This window comes from Schistocerca americana, chromosome 4 (genome assembly GCF_021461395.2).
Source record: "Schistocerca americana isolate TAMUIC-IGC-003095 chromosome 4, iqSchAmer2.1, whole genome shotgun sequence".
NCBI classification, from domain to species: domain Eukaryota; kingdom Metazoa; phylum Arthropoda; class Insecta; order Orthoptera; family Acrididae; genus Schistocerca; species Schistocerca americana.
In genome coordinates, this window is record NC_060122.1 from 588,445,077 (window position 1) to 588,467,404 (window position 22,328).

At 43.0% G+C, this 22,328-nt stretch overlaps 1 protein-coding gene across 2 annotated transcripts in view; it reads right to left on the bottom strand.

Annotated features, from left to right (window-relative positions):
* Positions 1–22,328, bottom strand: part of LOC124612475 (band 3 anion transport protein) — an 860,143-nt gene that overhangs the window by 573,490 nt on the left and 264,325 nt on the right. For both annotated transcript variants that reach the window (XM_047140708.1, XM_047140709.1), the window contains one exon: positions 1,024–1,253. In XM_047140708.1, the coding sequence (XP_046996664.1) occupies positions 1,024–1,080 (57 nt within the window). In that variant the 5' untranslated portion in view covers positions 1,081–1,253. The remainder of the gene's footprint in view (positions 1–1,023; positions 1,254–22,328) is intronic.

Sequence of the window (22,328 nt, forward strand, 5' to 3'; positions counted from 1 at the left end):
CTTGGAATGACATGGGGTTTTATTAGAACAAAAAAAAAAAGTATTGCTAGACGCGTGAAAGATCTCTTGCGCGCGTCGTTTAGTGATGATCGTGTGCTCAGCCGACACTTTCGTCATGCTTGGCCTCCGAGGTCCCCAGACCTCAGTCCGTGCGATTATGGGCTTTGGGGTTACCTGAATTCGCAAGTGTATCATGATCGACCGACATCTCTAGGGATGCTGAAAGACAACATCCGACGCCAACACCTCACCATAACTCCGGACATGCTTTACAGTGCTGTTGACAACATTATTCCTCAACTACAGCTACTGTTGAGGGATGATGGTTGACATATTGAGCATTTCCTGTAAAGAACATCATCTTTGCTTTGTTTTACTTTGTTATGCTAATTATTGCTATTCTGATCAGATGACGCGCCATCTGTCGGACATGTTTTGAACGTTTGTATTTTTTTGGTTCTAATAAAACCCCATGTCATTCCAAGCATGTGTGTCAATTTGTACCTCTCTATCTACATTATTTCGTGATTTATTCAGTTTTCAAATTTATACTGACTTTTTGATCACCCGGTACGTTCATAGGCTCCCAAAATCGAAGTCAATTTTTATAAAATCTTTTTGGGTGTTAAGCCACGTTTCGGCTATCTTTATCAGTGGCTTTGTGGGATTGTAGAGGACCGCTGCAAACACGGTGGAAACGTCGCTGTCAAAGTGTTGTTTTTAGTTTCAAAATGACGGCGCCTAACACCCAGCAGTATTGTATTCAGGTATTTAGAAACGATGTGGTGGCTGTTTCGTTGAACTTGTACTGTTGAAAGGCAAACGTTAATGGAACTACCGTGTGCACTACGGTATCGTGCTTCCTCAAATCGGCGATGATGGTGCGCTGCTGCCTGTGAGGAGTACAGCAGCTCTCCTGTTAGAACACACACACACACACACACACACACACACACACACACATACACGTACGCTCGCTGGCTCACACACCAGATACAGAGGAGACGAGAGAGCGGTACTCACGATGCTGGCTTTGCGCAGCGGCACCATGAGCGACAGCTTCCTGCGTCCGTCAGCCATCTCAGGGCAGCGGTGGGCACGCGGCGCGACGCAGAAGGGGGCGCGGGGGGCTGGTGGTCTTCTTTTTGCGGGGTGCTCTGCCTATCCTGTGCAGCTGCAGCGATGTCCGCATGGGGAGCGGGCGGCGGGCGGGGGCGGGTCGGCACGCGCCCGTGGTTCACAGCGGCTCACACCTGCAACACGCCGCACAGTGCCGCGCTGTAACGCAGGCTCACCTCACAGAAATTCACTCACTCCTTTAACAGCATCAGTAAGTGAATATCTGGCGAAATAACGATACTTTTTATTGTATCAAGTTACACTCCACTCCCTCCTGATCAAGAACGTGTATGACCATACAGTGAAGGCTTGACCACCGGATGTCGTAGTTGCTAATGAGTCGTCCGGGCTATATGGCCGTGCTCGAGGAAACTTTTCGGTTCCTGACATTTAGTCCAGATCTGCGCTGGGCATCGGAGATGATCCTCTTGACGCTGAATCTTGCCTCATTCCTGTCCTCGGTAAGACTCGGTCGTCAGGACCACCTCCGAAGATGCCCAGTGCAGTTCTGGACGAAACGTTAGGGACCGAAAAGTTCCCTCGGCCACGGCCATACAGCTCGGAAAACTCATCAGCAACTAAGAACATGTATGGAATTTGTATGTTTGGCCCATATCGACAGGAAAGAGAGAGCATTCTCTAGACAACGACACACTCCCTCCCGTCAGTTCAGCTGTGTTTATCTCGGCTGCAACAGACTTTGTTTTATATATTCCTCAGCTATTGCTTTTAAAGTTGGTTACCACGGTGAAAAGCAAGTGTAGGTAACAGCTAGAGTTTTAAAACTACTGTAGGCTACCGTAGACTGTCATAACTAAATCGTATTTATAACAAAATTTAAACTATCAATGTTAAATTATAGTTTTACTCGAAAATTGTTGGTTTGTAACGTGAAACAGAGGGATGGTGTAGTAAAAAATAAAAAATACAGATTTATCATATAGTGCAAGAAAAAGCAGTTTCCTCAACAGAAAGGTTAAAAAAGTAAAACAAAAGTACAGGGTGTTTAAAAAAGAATATTCGTATTACAAAGTATTATTTTGTCCAAACTATCGATCGCTGCACCTCGGCTTAGCTATTGGAGAAACAAATACATAATCTAGTTTATATTAATAGCCGCTAGATGTCAGTTTTCTTCTGTTTTGCTTGGTAACCGTCATATGTTTAAAATGGGTACCCCGCAACAGAAATCATTTTATGCTCTCGAGTTTGCGAAGTGAAATTCTGTGATTACAGTGCAAAGATGTTTCAGGTTGAGGTACCAAACTGATCCTCCCAGTGGGTGGAACATTCGCTGATGGTATCGACAGTTTCTAGATACTGGATGTGTATTTAAGGGAAAGAGTCCTACCCGCCCTCGTGTTCCTGAAGAAAATGTTGCGCGAATTCAAACTGCTTTCCAACGTAGTTCTTCGTGTCGCTGATGGAGGACATATTGAACATCTGTAATCGGAACTCGAGAGGTTCGTAAATATGTGTGTAATGTTTCATATTCGTATGTCTTAAAGTTTAATAAATATATACATTCAAAATACGTATATTCTTTTTGAAACGCCCTGTTTATCAAACATTGTTTCAGTACATCGTCAAAGTTATATAAAACATGTTTCTGTTATTCGTAAACAACTTTCACCTTTATCAGTAGTAACTGGAAACTCATGCCTTTCATCATGATGCAGAACGTTCTATTGAATACAAAATAACAACAACAGTTATATGTATTTTTTTATGTTATTGCATGTAAACTGTACTTGTGTCAGAAGTAATTGCTTTGGTTATATAAAAACGCAAAACTTACGTGATCAATAATTTTTATTACTTAAAGGATATAAAATACACAGTGGACTAACATTGAATGATGAGCGTTTCTAGTTATGTCCAAATAAAAAAAAAAAAAAAAAGAAACAAAGAGATGTCTTCGACTCCCAATTTCTCTCTTAAAGATTTATTTATGTTCCTTTCCCTTCCAATGCTACCAAACTTATTATTTAATACGTCATTTATGTAGTGTACCAAAACTAAGAACCTTAGACGCTTACATTTGTTAAAGTATAACTCTAGTAGCAACTGAACACCAATTCACTTTACGTTTTACTCGTGGTAGTGATTTGAAGCAGATGCTTAATTTCAAAACGTAACATTGTCGTTGTAGTTATATTTTATCCGTACAGATCACAAGTAAGGCCAGAAAATTTAATGATTTAGAAGAACTGAGAAATGCTCCGTGGGTCATCATCTTTCACAGGATTGCTACAGATCAGGACCCCTGTCGTTGTCTCTGCCCAAAGGACCTCGAATTATGGTGTAAATATCTGGTGATGTATAGGGCCACAACCATCTCCCATCAACGTCAACAGCAGATGCTGTAAGACCTGTCTGTGGAGACTCACAGGTTGGCAAATACTGAACTGTATGAAAAAACGTAAATAACTTACAAACTACGGCGGGCACGCACTTTATTCAACACGTAAACGTCACTACAGATATTCGGATTTAGGTTATGACATGCTCTGTATGCCTACCATCATTGCCAATTATGTGGCGCAGAAGAATAGCGATATTCTGAATGACTACTGAAGTGTCAGAGGATCGACGCTGTCGATGACCTCCGGAATGGCCGTTTTCAGCTCAGGAATGGTTCTGGGGTTATGCTGTACAGCTTGTCTTTAATAAAGCCCCACAAAAAGGAGTTGCATGAGTTCAGATCTGGAGAGTATGGCGGCCAATCGAGGCCCAAGCCAGTGGCCTCTGGCTATCTCAGAGACACAATGCAGTCCCCAAAGAGCTCCTCCAGGACATTACGCACTCTCCTCCCTCGATGGGGTCGAGCTCCGTCTTGCATGAACCACATCTTGTCGAAATCAAGCTCACTTTGGATAATGGGCATGAAATCATCTTCCAAAACCTTCAGGTACCGTTCGGTAGTCACCGTACCATCAAGCAATACCGCACTGATCATTCCGTGACTGGATATTGCACACCATGCAGTCACCTGTTGAGGTTGAGGAAACTTCTCGATCGAGAAATTCGTATTCTCAGTCCCCAAAATGCGTCAGTTTGCTTATTGACGAACACATCCAAGTGAAAGTGGGTTTCGTCGCTAAACCAAACCATGCATGCGCATACTAATTCCCATCATGCCCTGCGGCCAGCCGTGCAGTTTGAACGTCCTAACATAAATCGCTCAGGAGTTGTGACGGTTCTATTTCATATAGTTCAATAACTGTCACCGGAAACTTGTATGCTAAATACGCCCACGAGAAAACTCAAAATTAAAACGGAAGTTTCAATAAATGTATGTGGGGACTATTTTCTGAAACAGTATTTGTGGGCCTCAAAATCATGAAAACGTGTGTCATGGACGCAGTGTTGTGTTTCAATGAAGGGTCAGTCAGCAGGCTGAGAGTTTTCAGTGATATGAGCATAGAACCCGGGCTGCGGGAAAGGGAGGCTGAGAAAAGTGCCCAACAAGTGACGAAAGAGGCCAGAATTCAAAATAGCGCCTCCAAACGTAAGCTGAAGCACAGAAACCCGCAGAGTAGACAACTACGGACCTGAGGTGTTTTAACTTTGGTTGTAGACTGTATCAAAAACATTAATTGCGTTTTCCTGAAAGTACGAAATTTTTAGATTTAGGTACAATTTTCTCTCAAAACAATACATCTGTCCCAATAAAACTTGGTGCAGAATTTTATTACATCTCTTTTATAAAAATGTAGTAGAATTATGGCAATAAAATAAAAGGTGTGTCATATATTTAGGAATTATTATCTTTAATTACCAATTTTTATGTCACATTCTTTTCTGCGAATTTCTACTTTGATAAAAATGCTATTACCATATAAATAATACATTTTGAAGATGATATGACGTCTTACGTATATTTCAAATATGCTTTGATTTCAGCTAATAGTGAACGAGAAATGGTTCAAATGGCTCTAAGCACTATGGGACTTGACATCTGAGGTCATCAGTCGCCTAGACTTAGAACTACTTAAACCTAACTAACCTAAGGACATCACACACATCCATGCCCGAGGCAGGATTCGAACCTGCGACCGCAGCGGTCGTGCGGTTCCAGACCGAACGAGAAATGATTACCAACCATAGGAAATACAGTCACAATCGGTTCCCCTTAAAAAGGGAATATTTCTCATTTTGAAGCGTTATAGATAGTCGTGTGGTCCTCGACCGCTAGTATGCTATGGAGTAGGTCGGTGGGTACGTGCCGGTCGGTTGTATGAAATCAGGGAAATATGATTGGTCGACGTCGACACGTGAGAGAACGGCAGAACGGAGCTATCGTGTTGGGACGTGTCCGTGACCACGCCGTGTAACAACGTGAATCGTCCTGTGCGTGTGCGAGGAATGATGCCCCACTCACAGTGGCGTAGCACGGGCTGAGAACACTGATAGTAAAAAGATGCAAACCGACAGCAGCCGTAACGGGTGTCACTCCCTGTCAATAGCAATAAGTTTGTGACCCGTCAGAAACTGCTGCTGTCAGTGAGCTCCACTTTCCGAGAGAACACTGCAAAGGGAAATGCATACCAGGGACGTTTCGAGTCTGGCATCTCGCAAAAGGCCTTTGCTCTCAGCGGCACACAAAACTGTACGTCTTTAATGGAACAAACATCGAGGGACTGAACAATAGCTGACTGTAGGTATGTGGTGTACTCTGACGAGTCGCAGTTTTTCCTCTTTTCACACGATGCAAAGCATCGAGTTAAGTGACAGTGGAATAAGGCACTTGACCTGCATTATGTGGAGGATGTAGTTGAAGCCAGAGATGTTTTGTTAGAGTGCCGGCTCTACTCACTCAGGCTGCCATGAACTTGTCCCTTGATGTTCATTTCATCACTCTCGTGGATGAAGAATTACCCATTCTTTTACATGTTCATGTTTATGCTGCTAACACACGTAAGATAACCGCAGATCATTTACGACGGTCCGAGGATACCAAATAGGTTCCCAGATATGCGAGTGGCTCGAAGTCCTCTTAAATAATAGAAACCAGTACCTTGTTCTCGGTGGCGAGAGGTGTGGTCGAGCGGTTCTAGGCGCTTCAGTCTGTAACCGCGCGACCGCTACGGTCGCAGGTCCGAATCCTGCCTCAGGCATGGATGTATGTGATGTCTTTTGTTAGGTTTAAGTAGTTCTAAGTGCTAGGGGACTGATGACCTCAGATGTTATTCCCATAGTGCTCAGAGCCATTTGAACCATTTTTTTCGCTGGCCAGAGTTTGTCAGATACAAGCATGTCGTCAAGAGTGCCCCACAGAAGGAGTGCCCTATGGGAATGTGATAGGGACACTCTTGTTCTCTTTATGTACAGTGATATGAAGACTAGGATGAGCACCAATCTGCGACTGTTTGCTGATGACCCTGAAGTATACGTGAAGGTGTCGTAATTGTGACACCTTAGACAACGTCTTAGAGTGTTTATTTGGCGTGAAGAATGGCAGTTTGCTCTACATGTAAGCAAATTTAAGGTGAGTAGGTTCCTCAAATGGCTCTAAGCACTATGGGACTTAATATCTGAATTCATCAGTCCCCTAGACTTAGAACTACTTAAACCTAACTAACCTAAGGACATCAAACACATCCATGCCCGAGGCAGGATTCGAACCTGCGACCGTAGCAGCCGTGTGGTTTCGGACTGAAGCGCCTAAAACCACTCGGCCACAGCGGCCGGCTAAGATGACTAGGAAGAACAGTCTTCTAATGTTCGAAAACAGTTCTGATGGTGTGCTGTATGACAGTCACGCCCATTAAATGTCTAGGCGTAACGTTGCAAAGCGGTATGAAATAGAACGAGCATGTAAAGACAGTAGTAGAGAAGCTGAATGATCGACTTCGTTTTATTGGGCATCTTTTAAAAAAGTGAAGCTCACCTATAAAGGAGACTGCGTACAGAACACTAGTGCGACTCTCTCTTGAATAATACTCGCGTATTTGGGACCCCCACAAGGTCGAATTAAAGGAAGTCATCAAAGCAATTCAGAGGGGTGCTGCTACATTTGCTACCGGTAGGTTCGATGGGTGGATGGTGGTAAGGTGCTATGGGACCAAACTGCTGACGTCATCGGTACCTAGGCTTACACACTACTGAATCTAACAAACGGTAAGGACAGCACACACACACACACACACACACACACACACACACACATGCCCGATGGAGGACTCGAACCTCCGACGGTGTGAGCCGCGCTAACCATGGCCAGGCGCCCTATACCACGCAGCTAGGTCCGATCAACGTGAGAGTATTACGGAGATGCTTTGTGACCTCAAATGGGAATCCCTAGAGGGAAGACGACGTTCTTCTAACAGAGCATTATTCAGAAAATTTAGAGAACCGGCATTTGGAGCTGACTGCAGAAAGATTCTGCTGCCACCATCGTATATTTAACGTAGAAAACGCGATGGCATGAGAAATTAGGCTCGCTACCCTTGTGGCTGGTCTGGGATAGGAAATGACTGGTAGTGGTAAAACGTGAGTATGTAGATGCAGATGTATATGAAGATTTGGCGTCCACAGAGAAGCAAATAAACGTTCCTGGTCTGACGAACACTCACGCACCCCATTGTATCACGATTGCCTGTTAAGACTTTCGATATTTTTCTCATATGAATTATCAGCAACTATTGGAAACAGCGAGTGATGCGGAACTGTTAGCATCTGCTCTGCTGGGTTACTCTTCGTGGTCCAATCAGCAGTGCCGGCTCTTGCTGGATACGGCATACCTGAAGAAACTCGTGGACTCTCTTCCTCACCAAATTAAGGCTGTACCGTGCCTAGAAGCGGTGTTACATGGGACTAGCGTGCTGTCACCTGGGGGTGAGCAATTTTTTAACCCGTGTGCTTTTCATGCACCCAAAGTATCTATTCTTCATATTAATTTGTAGCGCTGTTACAAGAAGTAGCTCGGCATTATCTAAACTAAGCACTTCTGAACAAAATTTTTAACAACAGAAGTATGAAATGAAATCGCACTGCATAATCAGGCCAGATTGCTCACATTTGGATATCGCTCCCTGTGTCACGCATCCAAACCTTTTACCGCCAAACAACAGCTCAACACATGCAAACCGCTAATGAAGCGTTTTGACCGCTTCCACTATGAGGCAGCTGCCGCGGCACCGACTAAACGTCGCGGAACTCCGTGTGGGCCTGGACGCGTTATGTCAGTACAGGCCTTAAAAGCGTTGCACGTACTTTGAATTTATCGAAATTCAACATATTGTGCGAAAGGCTAAACATATCCTTTGTTATTTCAGAAAAAGTTATTTTTCCCTGTAATTTTCAGTCCGCAGCTCGTGGTCGTGCGGTAGCGTTCTCGCTTCCCGCACCCGGGTTCCCGGGTTCGATTCCCAGCGGGGTTAGGGATTTTCTCTGCCTCGTGATGACTGGGTGTTGTGTGATGTCCTTAGGTTAGTTAGGTTTAAGTAGTTCTAAGTTCTAGGGGACTGATGACCATAGATGTTAAGTCCCATAGTGCTCAGAGCCAGCCTGTAATTTTCATTGCATTTACATGAACTATAATCATTTTAATGATACAGAGGAGACACGTACAATTGCAGGAGAAATGTATGCTGCTATCTGAAGATATCTTTATAAACTACCAGATGCCTACAATTAAAATGCAGCTACTCACAGAGAAACAGTGTGGGCTGTAATTATCATATGGCAGTGAAACTTGGTAGGTATTCTAAAGCGTTAATGCGGAGCCGATTCACATTGGGAAAAAATCAGTTCCATTTTTGACCACCGGGTGCAAATCTGGCGCTGTACAGCCTATTGTCGATGTTCCCGATACTCACATTGAACAAACTGTGTACGCACAGGTTAATAATTACATCAATATTGTTCTCTAATCACTTGTTTCACCATTTCTCTCCATGTCTCGTTCTTAATCCGTTACATATGGAAATATTTCTATAGGTCTTTCTTGCGTTCACAGTGCCAGATTTGCACCTGTTGGCCGGAAATGGAACTAATTTTTTTTGTTACGTTTTTTTGGTTCCGCATTAACACGCCAGAATTTCTACGAAGTTTCACTGCCATACGATAATTACGGCCCACCTTTGTGAGAAGCTGCACTTTAAGAGTAACCACCTGGTAGCCACGTTAGGGTGCGTAGGCGTGGGTACTTCTGTTACTATTATTCTTTCCCTCCTTTGCTCTTCCATTCAAAAATGACGACTCAGAAGAATGGTTCTGGGCCAAGATGGGTATGTTTTATTTCTTCTGATTTTCTCGTCGTGATCATTCCGCGAGACGTCTGTCGGAGGAAGTAATACGTCGTCGGACTCTCAGGCGAACGCTCTCGAAATGTTAACAGTAAATTTCTCCACAAAGTACAACGCCACTCCTTTAGCGCCTATCACTGCTATTTGCTCAGCATCTCCATAATGCGCCTGCGTCTAGTAAACGACCACGTGGTGAAACGCGCCGCTCTTCTTTGGATCTTCTCTCTCTTCTATTAATTCAACATAGTAAGGGTCCCAAGACTGATGAGCAATACTTAAAAATCGGTCGTACGAGTATTTTGTAAGCCACTTCTTTCGTGGATGAATTATATTTCCTTCAATTTCTCCCAGTGAGTCTCACTCTGTATCTGCTTTTTCCTGCTGTTTGGTTTGTGTGATCGTTCCATTTTAGGTCACTTCGAATGGTTACTCAAAGGTATTTTACGGCAGTTACGGTTTCCAGTGATTTGTCGTCAGTAGCGTACAGTAGTGACCTTCTGTTATGTATCCGCAATACGCTACACTAATTTACGTTCAGGGCCAGCTGCCAGTCCCTGAACCAACCTTCGACCCTCTGCGGGTCTTCCTGCATTTCGCCAACTTCTGGTGTTGCAATCTGTCTGTAGACAATAGCAGCGTCCACGAATTGTCTTGTGGGGCTTCCAACGTTATCCAATAGACAATTAATACGAATCGGAAATACGAGGGTTGTCCAGAAAGTAAGTTCCGATCGGTCGCGGTATGGAAACCACAGTGAAAACCAGCAACGTTTTATTTTCAACAGTTAGGTACACCTTCCACCTGCTTCTCTACATAGTCGCCGCTCCAGCTTAGAGGTTTGTCATAGTGTTGTATGAACTTTCCAATATCTCCATCATATAAAGCAGCCGCCTATGCTTTCGGCCAGTTATCTGCACTGTTCTGCAGCTCGTTGTATGTGGGAAAATTATGTCTTCATAGCCAGCGGTTCTTGTGAGCAGAGATGAGAAACAGGGGGAACCAATTACGGACTGTATTGTGGGTGATCAAACACTTCTCATCGGAAATATTGCAGGAGCGTCTTCATTGCCCCTGCAGAGGACGGCCGAGAATTGGCATGAAGCCAGCCGGAGTGGCCGAGCGGTTCTAGGCGCTTCAGTCTGGAACAGCGCGACCGATACGGTCGCAGGTTCGAATCCTGGCTGGGCATGGATGTGTGTGATGTCCTTAGGTTAGTTAAGTTTAAGTAGTTCTAAATTCTAGGGGACTCATGACCTCAGTAGTTAAGTCCTATAGTGCTCAGGGCCATTTGAACCATTGGCATGAAGAAGGAACTGCTCGGCAGTTGTATTATGTGGGCTGCAAGACACAGGCGAAATCTCTTACCAGGCCCTCATACTTGGCGGGACACGCTATTCCCTACGCATCTTTACGTGCTCAGGTGTTCACTTAAAACTGAAAAGAGCGACGCGACACGATCGACGGGCCGAACACATCTGTGCAAATCTTTACCGGATTTTCCCAGTAGTTTCCATTTCGCGACCGATCGGAACTTACTTTCTGGACAACCCTCGAAGTACCAGTCCTTTCACACTCTGTTACTCTTGAAACTACCTGTACATCTGTCGATTTTGTTGCGTTGTAAATGACGTGTTGAGCTCTACGGCGCTCTGGATCTGTTGGGCGTACGGAATGACCTCAGCTTCGCAAGATCTCTGCGGATTCCATGTTGATTTTCATAGAGCAGATTTTCGTTCTGCAAAAAACGTCATGATGCGTGACCACCAAACATATTTCATAATTGTAGAACAGATTGATGTCATCGATATAAATCTTCGAGTATAATTTTCCGGCTCAAATGACCTCTTGAAAACTGAAATGACTTATTTTTTTCCAATTCTAGGTATTCTTCGTCGCTCCAGTGACGTGCGATAACTACTGCTAAAAGGGGAATAAGTTGTTTCGCATCGTCGCTGTAGAAGCTCACGGGTATCTTATTCTGTCCAGTTGCCTTTCCATTATTGCGCAGTTGTAGTTGATTTTCAATCCCGCGATAGCTTTCTCAATATCTGCCGTTTCGGCATTCGATCGATGATTGAAAGGAGGAACCGTGTTACTGTCTACCGCGGTGAAACAGTTTCGGAGGACCTAATTCAGCATTTCGATCTTCTCTTTGTCATCTTCCGTTTGTGAACGACTGAAAAGACGATTTCGATCCGTTTAAAGACTTTACATACGACCAAAAGTTCGTAAGATTTTCAGCAAGATCAGTTGGCAGTATTTTAGTTTGCAATTCATTGAATGCCCCCGGAATCGCTCTCCTCAGGCTAGTTTTGTTTCATTCAGCTTTTGTTTGTCTACTGTCAGGAGATGAAGCTCTATGTGCTTTTATAGCGATTTTTAACACATCTATTGGCCTACGGTGTGTCTGTTCCATCGCACACAATTTTGCTTGCTTATAAGACATATTGCACAAAGCTTTTTAGTTTTACGTCCACAGAAATAACATTGCATGCAGTACCCACAATCAGAGATAAATAAATCTTCCATTCGACGAACCAGTGACGGGTTACACAGATTATCTCATTGTCATCAACATGTGGTTGTTATGGATTACGTTACTGCGACGGAACAATAGGCATTGTGCGAGGTTGGGAACGGTTATACTAAGTAAGGTCACAGGCGATGTGGGGCTCGCAGCGTGATGACTGCGGTCTGAGCAGTCGTCACGTGCGACAGTATTGTGATCAGTACTAAAATTTGCTTCGCTTATAGTTATCTATAGGCAGAGTGTATAACTCACTTTTTTTTCATTCTCTCTGGCTCCACAGTGCACAGCTGTCACCTTTTTTTGGTACTGTATATTTTTCAGAAAAGTAACAACAGGGCACGTTTCACGATTCTAATATTTTAATTTTTCCTGTCCAGTCTGTAATTGAAGTGCACACGCCTTTTACTAATATGTATAGTATTGAGATGTGCAAACACGCATAGCTGAGGTAATGCTGTTACTTCGCTCCTGCTGTATGAAACGTGACGTGTGATTGGCATTTATAGCTACGATTAACTGAATGTAATATAGTTCAGGATGATCGTCACATGAATGAGGGATGTGCTACCTTTCTTTGGCTACGATGACTTCTTCTCCTCCAGTGATAACTGACATAGCTAATACTCCGTTATGGACGCTGCACCGCTCTGACGATGCCAGTAGGATATTCTGCATTCCGTGGCGACAGCGTGGGAGGCCGCAGGACATTCACGGCGGCAGTGGCTCTCGTGCCGAGAGGATAGAGAATATCAGTGACCGGGTGGCCGAACCCATGACTGCTGCTGGGACAAGGTGCTGGGGCCCACAGTCATGTCAACAGGAATCCCGATATCTACTTGCTACTTGTGGGGAACTTTGACAAGTTTTTAATAGACTGCTGAAGGCAATCTCTAAGTTTTATTGTAAATTGAAGAAATCGATTTGAGAGGTTTTAATTGAATTCCATTTTAAATTTTGGTAACCGGCGGCAACGCCTTTGCTTATTGCGTTTAAGTTAGGGAGTGGTACCTCAGAATTACTTTGCTAAGTGTTTTCTTTTTCTAATAAATATTGATAAGAGTAACACCCTTAATCAAGTAATCCTTCCATTCTTCTGCTGCTGCGCAACACAGTCTGTGGCACGTGGCCGTGACCAGGCTGTCGACTTCAGTGCATGTGGAAGGAAGAAACGAAGGAAAAAAGAAGGGAAGGAACATCAGATTTTGATGTCCGGTCGAGAGTGCGGTCATAGGATACGGAGCACACACTCGGGTTACGAAAAGATGGGGAAGGAAACTTTCAAAGGAACCCTACCGGCACTGGCCTGGAGAGTTTTAGAGAACTCACGGAAAACCTGAACCTGGATGGTCGTACAGGGATTTGAACTGTCTTCCTACGGAATGCGGGTGTAGCGTGCAACCCTTCTAATCGCTGCAGGATTAGGCGGGGGTGTGGTGGTGTGTCGCTCACCCTGGCTGTCTTTTACCCTGCCCCCCCCCCCCCCCCAAATCCCCCCAAACCTTCCGGGAATTTTGACAGCAGGCTGAGTGGACCTGGGTCTGTCCTGGAGGCAATGGAATGAGGAAAAAATCCTGAATTTGAAGCGAGGAACTGCAGGCCCCGTTAGTGTTCTTCCCGCCAAACCACGACGATCTTGTTCATTTCTTGCATAGGACTAATAGTCTGCTTATAGAGAGGGAGAGACTATGAAAATCTTGGGTGTGGTATTTGAAGGCATTGCGCAATGCATAAAACCCATGGGTAGGGGAAGCTGACTCACCCTGTATATATACTAGGAGAGAAGCTGGGTGTTGCCCGGGTATTTATTTGTAGCCGTGCGTCCATAGCCACACTACGCAGAGTCTGGCCTTGTGCTTAACGTTTATGACATGATATCTCCTGACCCAAGCGTCATACAGTGAAATAATTTTGTAGGTGCATTTAGCGAGGTGTGTGGATATCGTCTGCGAAATTTATTGCCCATGGTGTTAGTAGCAAGGAAATAAATTTAAACGTCATGCATGAAACGGCAGGTTCCAGCAAATCATTGTTTATGACGTCATATCTCTGGAACTATGCGGCATACAATGAAACTGTATTGGGTGTGACGTCATAAGCGAGTGACTGCGTGTGAGATCGCTCTCCAAGTTTTTATATATTTTTAGGTTTCAGATACATATTTTAACGGTTTTTGTGATAATATTTACTATATAAGTGACTTATTAGTGGTTTCTTCATTCACCTCTGCCTTTCTTGTGTTGTGACCTGATATTTGTGAGTGTTTCGTATCGAGCAACGTAACCTCTTACCTGTGTTTACATTCCGCGCTGACCAGTTGCAGCTGTAGCGGCGCATCGAAAGCTAAGTACTAATTAATTGTTTGTGTATAGTGGTTTATTTAGGAACTTTAGTAGTCTTCTACCGGAGTTTTTTGTGTTTTCTGGTGAAATAATTTCAGAAGAATCTTTTGGGAACTGCTTTCAGCTTCGTTACTGTGTCATTAGACGTTTGATTCTCTTTCTGTATTAGTCTTTTGTTTTATTCACATTTGTTGTTTATTAATACTGTTAATAATAGTAGTTATTTCCCTTGTAGAGTAAGTTTGTGTTTATTGTAGTCAGGTTTTTAACATCTTTTTATTGTAGTAGCGGAACTTAGAAAAAGTAAAATTTTACCGTGAGTGAGAAGTGTGGGCTTTGCCGTAGGTTCGTGAGTAGTGGATTGCGGTATCAGACTTGTTCGAAGTATTTTCACTGGGGAGAATGCAGTGGGGAAGCCAGTGGGCATTCTGGTGAGATCCTCTCCTGGAACTGCAGGTTATGTAGCAAGAGTAAGTTGATAGAGGAGCAGGAGCGTAAGATCTGTGCCCTTCAGGTGCAGTTGAAAAACGCACAGGAGGAGCTAGATAGGATGAGGAGAGGGAGAAGGGGGTTGGGGAATGGGGGCTGGCTGTTGGCAAGAGATCTGCTAGGAGAAGAAGATTTTCAGATAGTTTTACTACTGGTGTTTACAATAGACATGACCAACTGTCAGAGCCTAGCCTAGAAGAATCTCTAGCAGCTGTAGATGTAGGAAGTATGCAGCAGACCTCAGTAGTTACGGTGGCTTGAACAGTTGCAAAGTCGAAGAGGAAGAAGAAGGTTCTGCTGTTAGGTAGTTCTCACGGCGAAAGTGTAGGCCAGCAGTTGCAGGAAGTGCTGGGGAGTGAGTACCAGGTCGCCGGCCACGGTGGCCGTGCGGTTCTGGGCGCTACAGTCCGGAACCGCGGGACTGCTACGGTCGCAGGTTCGAATCCTGCCTCGGGCATGGATGTGTGTGGTGTCCTTAGGTTAGTTAGGTTTAAGTAGTTCTCAGTTCTAGGGGACTGATGACCTAAGATGTTAAGTCCCATAGTGCTCAGAGCCATTTGAGTACCAGGTCACCAGCATTATGAAGCCTAATGCAGGATTGGCTCAGGTGACTGTTAACATAGGGGGGTTATGTAGGGATTTTACTAAAGAGGATCAGGTAGTGATTGTGGGTGGGGCTGGTAATAGTATTGATAGGGATGGGGAGTATGACATAGATGGTGACCTGGAAAAGATAGCCACTCAGACTGGCAACACGAATGTGCATTTAGTGGAACTGTTTCAGCGTCACGATCGGCCTCATCTTCATACAGCCGTCAGGCGTAATAACATGAGACTTGGGGGTGCGCTGATGACAGAAAGCGTGGGTCACATTTCAGTGGTGTCGGTGAAGTCTATCAGCAGGACGGGTTTCACTAGACATGGCCTGCACCTCAACAGGTATGGGAAGGGGAGGTTGGCAAAGCTTATAGATGACAGCATAGGTGGGGTTGGTGGGATCACTCATGGGAAAATTCCTGCAGCAGTGGGTGTTAGAGCTGCACCTTTTTTAGATTGAAGTCAGCTGATAGGTATTCCTGCTTAAGGGAAGTCTCTATAACAAAGGAACCACTTTTGACAAAGCTTAGGTATCCGAGTAATGAGGGAATTAGTATATTTCATCAAAATATACAAGGTATTAGAGATAAAGTTAGTTAACTGCTTATAGATGTTGACTCTGAAATTATTGGTATATCTGAACACTTCTTAAATAAAGAGATAATTCAGAGGCTTCCTTTACCAGGATACAGGTTGGCTGGCAGCTTTTCGGGGAGCTCTTTGCGTTGTGGGGGAGTAGCCATGTATTTGAAAAACGGCATCCCATTTGAGTCAATTGATGTTTCAAAGTACTGCACTGAAAAGGTGTTTGAATGTTGTGCAGATGTGGTTAAATTTAACGGAGCTAAACTTCTAACTGTTGTTGTTTGTAGATCCCCAGACTCCGATTTCACAACAATTTTGCTAAAGCTAGAGGAGGTTCTTGGTTCACTTTATAGGAAATACAAAAAGTTAGTTATATGTGGTGACTTCAATATTAATTGTGTAAGTGATTGTGCAAGGAAGAGGATGCTGGTAGACCTCCTTAATTCATATAATCCTATGCAAACCGTATTCTTTCCAACGAGAGTGCAAGGGAACAGTAGAACAACCATAGACAACATTTTTGTTCATTCCTCGTTACTAGAAGGGCATTCTGTTAGCAAAAAGGTGAATGGCCTTTCAGATCATGATGCACAAATTTTAACTCTAAAAGATTTTTGTGCTGCAACACGTGTTAAATACAGTCATCAGCTCTTTAGGAAAGCTGATCCAGTTGCTGTAGAGACCTTTGTAAACCTTATCAAGGAACAAGAGTGGCAAGATGTTTATAGCGCTGATACAGTAGACGATAAATACAATGTTTTTCTCAAGACTTTTCTCGTGCTCTTTGAAACTTGCCTTCCGTTAGAACGTTCAAAACAGGGTACTAGCACAAACAGGCAGCCTGGGTGGCTGACTAGAGGGATAAGAATATCTTGTAGAACAAAGTGGCAATTATATCAAAACGTTAGAAACAGTCACAATCTAAATGCAGCAGCCCATTACAAACAGTATTGTAAGGTGCTTAAAAACGTTATTAGGAAGGCAAAAAGTATGTGGTATGCAGATAGAATAGCTACGTCTCAGGATAAAATTAAAACCATACGGTCAGTCGTAAAGGAAGTGGCTGGTCTGCAGAGACAGGTCGAGGATATAGAATCAGTGCGTAGTGGGAATGTCCGTGTTACTGATAAGTCGCATATATGTACAGTATTTAATAATCACTTTCTGAATATAGCAGGTGAACTAAATAGAAACCTAGTCCCAACAGGGAATCATATAGCGCTCTTAGAAAGAAGTGTTCCGAGACTGTTACCTGAAATGCTCCTCCATGATACTGACAAAAGGGAGATTGAGTTAATAATTAAATCACTAAAGACCAAGAACTCTCATGGATATGACGGTGTACCTAGCAGAATACTGAAGTATTGTTCTATGTATGTTAGCCCAGTACTTAGCCATATCTGTAACTTTTCCTTTAGGAGTGGTCGGTTTCCTGACCGATTAAAGTACTCGGTAGTGAAGCCACTTTGTGAAAAGGGAGACAGGGATAATGTTGACAATTATAGACCTATTTCTATGCCATCGGTATTTGCTAAAGTTATCGAGAAGGTTTTATATACAAGGTTACTGGAGCATTTAAATTCACATAATTTGCTGTCAAATGTTCAGTTTGGTTTTAGAAATGGTTTAACAACTGAAAATGCTATATTCTCTTTTCTCTGTGAGGTTTTGGACGGATTAAATAAAAGGTTGCGAACGCTAGGTGTTTTCTTTGATTTAACGAAGGCTTTCGACTGTGTTGACCACAAAATATTACTGCAGAAGTTCGACCATTATGGAGTAAGGGGAGTAGCTTACAATTGGTTCGCCTCTTACTTTAAGAACAGAAAGCAGAAGGTAATTCTCCGCAATATTGAGAGTGGTAGTGATGTTCAGTCCCAATGAGGCACTGTTAAGTGGGGCGTTCCCCAAGGGTCGGTGCTGGGGCCACTGCTGTTTCTTATTTATATAAATGATTTGCCTTCTAGTATTACAGGTGATTCAAAAATATTTCTGTTTGCTGATGACACCAGCTTGATAGTGAAGGATCTTGTGTGTAATACTGAAACAGTATCAAATTACGTAGTTCATGAAATAAGTTCGTGGCTTGCGGAAAATAATTTGATGCTAAATCACAGTAAGACTCAGTTTTTACAGTTTCTAACTCACAATTCAACAACAACCGATATTTTGATCAGACAGAATGGGCATATTATAAGCGAGACGGAACAGTTCAAGTTCCTAGGCATTCGGATAGATAGTAAGCTGTTGTGGAAAGCCCTTGTTCAGGATCTTGTTCAGAAACTAAATGCTGCTTTATTTACCATTAGAACAGTATCTGAAATAAGTGACACTTCAACACGAAAAGTAGTCTACTTCGCATATTTCCATATGCTTATGTCGTATGGTATTATTTTTTGGGGTAATTCTTCTGATTCAAAAAGGGTATTTTTGGCTCAAAAACGGGCTGTTCGAGCTATATGTGGTGTAAGTTCGAGAACCTCTTGTCGACCCCTATTCAATAGTCGGAATTCTGACATTGCCCTCACAATATATATTTTCTTTAATGTCGTTTGTTGTTAGCAATATTGGCCTATTCCCAAGAGCTAGCGGCTTTCACTCATTTAATACTAGGCAGAAATCCAATCTGCATGTGGAATGCACTTCCTTCACTCTTGTGCAGAAAGGAGTGCAGTATTCTGCTGCATCCATTTTCAATAAGCTACCACAAGAACTCAAAAATCTTAGCAGTACCCCAAACACTTTTAAGTCTAAACTGAAGAGTTTCCTCATGGCTCACTCCTTCTATTCTGTCGAGGAGCTCCTGGAAGAGATAAAATTAAGCAAATTCCAGTGTTACAGTGTTGATTTTCTTTATTTAAATTTACGACTTGTCACCTGAATACGTTTTTTTATATTTCATTTTATCTGTTTCTAATATCGTGTTATAATTTCATGTATTGACTCGTTCCATGACCATGGAGACTTCTCCTTAATTTGGTCCCACGGAACAATAAATAAATAAATAAAGGTAGATACAGCGACGAATATGTGAATACTGTCTGCAAAATTTGTCATGATTACAATTGGCAGTAAAAAAGTAATTAATTATGACTTCATGTCTCATATGGTACATCATTTTGCAGGGGTTGTATCATAAAGGTTTGAAATTATGTGGAAAGTTTGTTGAAAATCTGTAAGTGCTCTCATTTACAAATGCTGGGTGAATAAAGTCTTGGAATTCACGTGTCACATCACAGCCAACGCTTCGTTCCCCCCCCCCCCCCCCTCCCCACTCACTCACACACACACACACACACACACACACACACACACACACACACACACACACACACACACGCACTTTCACACTTTGATAAGTAGGTGGTTTACTCCCACAGCGCTTGTTGTCTGACATTAGTATTTGCGTACATAGCTGGGTTCATATTGGTAAAGTGCTTCAGGAGGAGATGTGGAACATACATCATATACACCATTTTTATATTACTGGTGTTTCGGTAGATTTTGCAATTTCGTTTTTACATTGTGTACCTGGAGTGGGCCCAAAAAATACTGTTCATCAAGTCTTTCATGCGACGCCCAGTGCCGACATGGTTTTATTTCCACTTACGAGCAAAATAATTTTTAAAACGGCATTTTACATGCCAAATCGATCAAGCGGTCCCAAATTAATCCATTTCAATATCTGTTTTATCGTTATGTACTAATAGGGACAGAAAACACGAAGAAAACCAGAACTCCAGCAATAGTTACTGACTAGTACCGCTGCGTGCTGGTAGGAGTAAACGTGCGCCTAGGATGTGCTTCTGCTGCTGGAGCATTTGTTTTCCGTTGTGCTTTACTGTCCCTGTTAATAGAGATCGATAAAAAGAATATATCAATAGACAAATTTAGGACCGCCCAACCTAACGGGCCTGTAAAATTCCGCTCTCAAAATCATTTTGCTCGTAACGAGAAACAAACCGACGGTTTCTCTCGGCACTGGGTGTCACGTGAAAGACTTGATGAGCAATATTTGTTTGGGCTGACTCCAGCTACAGATGCCAAAAATTAAACTGCAAATATCTGCGTAAACACCAGAGAAAATGCGCCGTGACGACCCATAGAAAGGCCTCTATTTACATATATAGGGTGTTATGGGTATAGATACAAATATTGTGATCATTGGCACCTTAATATGTACCCACTTGAGTTTGTTGGTTGTTTTTTTCTCTGTGTCCAACAGTCTTCCCATAAACACATCACAAAATTTACTAACTCATGTTTTCTGTTAGGTCGTTAATGCGCCGCGAAATGGACCGCGCCTGTCAGTACAGACTACCCGTTTTGCATCCACGTATCTACACTTCAATATTTGCCCTGCTGTCCAGGGGAAAATAAACATTAATGACTCACTTTGCCATGAGTACTTGGAGATAGTGACCAATCTAAAACATACTACTCAAATGGTTATAATTATTAGTTTGAAAATGAATACTGATGTAATGTTGTTCAGCAGACTGTCCTCAGACATCAATAGAAATATTTGCACTTCTACACCAAACACAACATATATTTATAATGAGATGCTGAAATTGCCCCTTCGAAAGGCAATAAGATCATGTGCTGGAAAGTAGTACCCTTTTCACTTCAGTTGGCGGCGCTAAATTTGTAAGCTGTCGACAGTATTCGAGACACGAATACAGCCCGCTTGCATATTGGATGTAGCATTAGTTTCGCATCCCGAGAGGTTAGAAGTAGCAGAGAATGATAACGTGAGTTCCCATAATGTCTTGGAGACGATTCAGATTCTTTCACAGCACACAGAACTTTCCATTCAATATTTCACTTTTCACTTATTTTTTTATTTTTTTATTTGCACGTCAATTTCCGTAGGACGAAATTGAGGAGCAAATCTCCAAGGTCATGGAACATGTCAGTACATGAAACTTCAATATAAAAGTAATAAAACAGATAAAAATAAGATGCTGATGAACCCGAAAAAAAGTCAAACCGTAAGTTTAAGTAAACGCAATCAACAATATAACATACGAATCAGATTAATTTTTCAAGGAACTCCTCAACAGAATAGGAGTGACCCAGCAGGAAACTCTTCAGTTTCTATTTGAAAGCGCGTGGATTACTGGTAAGATTTTTGAATTCTGTTGGTAGCTTATTGAAAATGGATGCAGCAGTATACTGAACACCTTTCTGCCCAGGAGTTAAGGAAGTCCGATCCAAATACAGGTTGGATTTCTGCCGAGTGTTAACTGAGTGGAAGCTGCTTATTCTTGGGAATAACTTGATATTGTTAACAAGAAACGACAGTAAAGAGTATATACAGGGTGTTTGGGGAAAAAAGTCAATATTTCACACAGTGATAGTAAAAACAATTCTGAACAAAAATGTTATATGAACATAGGTCCGCAACTGCTTCGTTAGGGAGATATGGGTACTGAAAGGAACTTCAATTCTGCAAAATTGATGTGCACAACGTGAACGTATACGCAATATAACTGGACCGAAATGTGATTTTCTTGCAAACAATGCATGGGTACATGCCATGTTTACGCTATGCAACCTACCACGTATTATGGTTATGTGACCTACGTAGTATGTAGTACAATCACACGTTGTTTGCGCAGTTGTGCCGTGTAAGCTGCAATGTGTAGTGTATCGGCGACGGATCGGTTATCTGTGTAGTGTATGGTGTTAACTGTGTACGTACAAGCGCTGCTAACAATGCCACACGTCAACAGTAATGAGGAATACACAGATATGGTGTTTGTTTATGGCTTCTGCGAAGGTAGTGCTACCGCTGCAAGAGAAGAATAAAAATGGTTCAAATGGCTCTGAGCACTATGGGACTCAACTGCTGTGGTCATCAGTCCCCTAGAACGTAGAACTACTTAAACCTAACTAACCTAAGGACATCACATACACCCATGCCCGAGGCAGGATTCGAACCTGCGACCGTAGCAACAGCGCGGCTCCGGACTGGAGCGTCTAGAACCGCACGGCCACCACGGCCGGCCAAGAGAAGAATACCACAGGCGCTTTCCGACTAGACGATTGCCTGATCACTGGATGTTTACCGAAGTGTTTATCACTTTGCATGCAACAGACTCTTCGTCCGAGAGTGCACGTCAACAAACTTTGCAAGAACAGGTAGAAATTATCGCAAGTGTTGAGCGAAGTCCCGGTACGAACAAACGAAGAATTTCCCTGCGTATGAATGTTCCACAGACACGTGTATGGGAAACATTACATGCGGAAAACCTGTATTCATTTCACATACAGCGTGTCCAAAATCTCCACGTCGGCGACAATGCCCAGCGACTTCAATTCTGTGACTGGGTAATTGAGAATACTCATTTGCTTCCATACGTACTATTCACTGACGAAGCCCAATTTTCACGACATGGAATAAACAACGCA